This window comes from Colletotrichum chrysophilum, assembly GCF_026319265.1.
Source record: "Colletotrichum chrysophilum strain AFK26 chromosome Unknown scaffold_155, whole genome shotgun sequence".
NCBI lineage: Eukaryota > Fungi > Ascomycota > Sordariomycetes > Glomerellales > Glomerellaceae > Colletotrichum > Colletotrichum chrysophilum.
Genome location: NW_026517442.1, coordinates 1 through 3228, shown reverse-complemented (window position 1 = coordinate 3228; position 3228 = coordinate 1). Strand labels below are relative to the sequence as shown.

General features: G+C 53.8%; 1 protein-coding gene across 1 annotated transcript; it reads left to right on the top strand.

Annotated features, from left to right (window-relative positions):
* Positions 1–275: 275 nt before the first annotated feature.
* Positions 276–1539, top strand: COL26b_011886 (uncharacterized protein; the record flags this gene model as incomplete). The annotated part of the gene is made up of 2 exons (XM_053184539.1): positions 276–482; positions 535–1539. 2 exons carry the CDS (start codon positions 276–278, stop codon positions 1537–1539), a joined length of 1212 nt encoding a protein of 403 aa, XP_053031495.1.
* Positions 1540–3228: the final 1689 nt, after the last annotated feature.

Sequence of the window (3228 nt, the reverse complement as noted above, 5' to 3'; positions counted from 1 at the left end):
CTTCCAGCCACAGTCACTCTTTTGCCGGACCCTGTTCATCTTCACCACGCTCCTTCTAATACTAATATTCTAATCCTTCGGTCGCATCATTCCACACTCTTTCCCTGCGCAGCCGACTTTTGAGTTTTTTCTTTTTTTTTTGCTCGTTTCCGTATCTCCGACCACCAAAAAAGCTTCCTGGAGAACTTAATAGTCACTCTTTCCCAAATCGGAACTTCGACCCCGTCATCCTCCAACCCCCTTACAACCGCCCTCGACTCACTTCTCGATTCATAATGGCGTACTACCAGCAACAACAACAGCAGGCCGATCCCACCTACTTCACAGAGGGCAACGAGCAACCCGAAAGGCCACGGATGGGAACCCGCGATGCTGCCAAGATGATTGCCAGGCAACGGCAGGAGATTATCGCCAGCGAGCTTTCCCGCATTGCCGGTGATGAGTACTTGGAGGACATCATGAAGCACATGAGGCACATGGAGGTAAGACGAGTCGGACCTTAGTCAATGGGTTCTGTTGCTGACAATGTCCCAGGATGAGACGATGCCCGACGCCAACCTCATCGACATGCAGCGTGAGATTCAATGGTACATGAGACCCTACCTCATCGACTTCCTCATCGAGGCTCATGCCGCCTTCGCCCTCCTTCCCGAGACTCTCTTCCTCACCGTCAACCTGCTCGACCGCTACTGCTCCAAGCGTGTGGTGTACAAGCAACATTACCAACTTGTTGGATGTGCTGCTCTGTTGATCGCTGCCAAGTACGGAGATAAGAAGGACCGTGTGCCCCAGATCCACGAACTTAACAACATGTGCTGCGGCCTCTACGATGCTGGCATGTTCACCCAGATGGAGATGCACGTCCTCAACACCCTCGAGTGGACCATCGGCCACCCCACCGTTGACTTCTTCACCCAGCTCATCGTCGCCGAGGAGCACGACAAGGTTGAGGTCGAGCACATGGCTGCCTACATCTGCGAGATCGCCCTGTACCACCGCGACTTCGTGTCCACCAAGCCCTCTATCATGGCTCGTTCCTCTCTGGCTCTGGCGAGAGCGATCCTTGGCGAGCCCGAGGTCAACGACGGAGAGTGGGACCACGTTGAGAACGTCACCCTCCTGACTCTGTCTCAGCACCTCCACAGCCCCTCCGTCGCTCTGGCAAGAAAGTACTCCTCGCCTCACCTCTCCGGCGTCTCCAAGAAGCTGGCGTCCTTCATGGCTCACCAGGCCAACATCGCCCGCGCCCAGTCCGGCCCTCCGAGTCCGCCTTCTGAGTCAACAAAACAGGCCAGCATCTACAGCACCCCGCACAAAGGCCATGGAGCCGTCCAAGGAGTCGCCGACGGCTACATGACCCCGCCCATCACTCCTGACGGCGCCGCCTACGCAGCTGTCCAGAAGGACGCCTACGCGATGCCTCCTAGGTGCCCGGTCACCCCCACCCCTCAACCGAATACGGCGGCATTTGCCCAACAACAAGTACAACAGCAATACGCCCCGTTTATTCAAAACACAACAGGTCACAACATGGCCTAAACCGATTTCGAGTTTGATCGGGACTTGTGCTTGCACCAGTCCCAAGCGGATACCCACCAGCGTCCAACGCTACGATACGGGCAATCGAAGCTTTCCCCTCATTACACCCGTGGCAGGGCATTTAAGCGTGTCCAGGAAGTGAAAAAGGAAAAAAAGATTGTTTGCATGCGGCATTCAGAATGGTTTTTTCTTTCATCAGCACGTCATGGCATCGAGCGATTTTTTTTTTTTTTCTTTTTTGCAACAAAGTCGATTTTTCACTCAGCAGAAGTGTCCCAAAAAAAGGAATACGGATCATACCCAACCCCCGAAGAAGTTTTTTTTTTTTCCAGCATTCAGCGGATTTTTTATTACACAACACCCGAAGAGTTTTACGTTCGCGAGAAGGTCACCCCAGGAAGGGTGAAGGATTGGGAAGCAGCAGTCTCCGTTTGCAGTTGGAGGTAGTCTTGGGAGACGAGAGATTCGACACCCGACCTTCAATGATGCGAAAGGATGGTCAAGAATGAAGGTCAGATTGCAGAGGTCTCGGGAAGAGACTCGACCGAAAGAAACTTCTCGACGGGAGCAAAAAAAGTGAGGTGGTTTTTATTTTCGACGGAACGCGAGGCCTTGGGCGACTTTTTCGACCGCATTGGAGAGAAGGGCGTCTTTGGCCCGGTTCAAAGATGGGACGATACACACACGAACCTCTTGGCCGGTACTTTTCGCGACTGGGGGAACACCATTTCCGAGATGTTGGATCGGTCTGCCTCGCGCTCTTTACTCCGTTGGAGGCCAGATATCCCCTAATTGGGCCGCCAATGGATACGAGTTTTCAGGGGCGGATTAGGTTCACTTGTTTTTCTGGAGAGAGGCTGGGACAGTTTCTCCATCTCATCGCAGGAGGAAGAATTTCTGGATGAATTGGGGACGGATTGGGACGACAGTGATTACGCCGTCCTGGGACCAGCCGGGGTGAGAGCCCTCGAGACTTTCGTATACCCGCATTTGCACTCCCTCCCTGTGTAAGGTAGTTGTACAAAGGCACAAAAAAAGAGTAAAAATTCTCTGCACCGACTCAAACATGTATTTTCTCCTCCGTGATTCCTTGTCTCACCGTGATTTACGTGATGACTTTTCGTCTGCGGGCCATTGGCTTCTGGCGGTGTCGGTGTCGTGCGCACAAGGGAAGTGATCGTCTTGGTGGCCCAAAAGTCCACATGGGAAATGACGGTCGAGGGTTACGCGAGCATGGGGTCCTGGTCCTGGGCCTGGTGTCTAATCATAGGCTGTGGTTGCATTGCCGCGGGCCGGGGGGGGACGGATGGGTGCAGCAGATGGGACCGATTGGGGAATGATGGAGTCTTGATGCAGTCTGCGATTTGTGGTATGTCACGCGCGGATTAGATCCAAACTACAGATTTTTGGTATTGATGAATTTGATCTTTCGTCCTTGAATTTTGGCAGATGGGATTGTGGACGGGTGAGGGATTGATCCTTACGGCGGTTTTTCGTCCGAGCTTGTGAGAGGGATGGGAAAGCTGGGATGCGATGGGATGATGGTGGGGTAAGTTGCAAGGGTGGGGGGGGTAACCTAGACGGGATTGGGATTAGGGGGGAATGGGATGACTGGGGTGTGGTGTTGGTGGGGCTGGACTGGGCTGGGCTGGGCTGGGGGAGGGATGGGAGAGTGCTGGTTTATGCGGC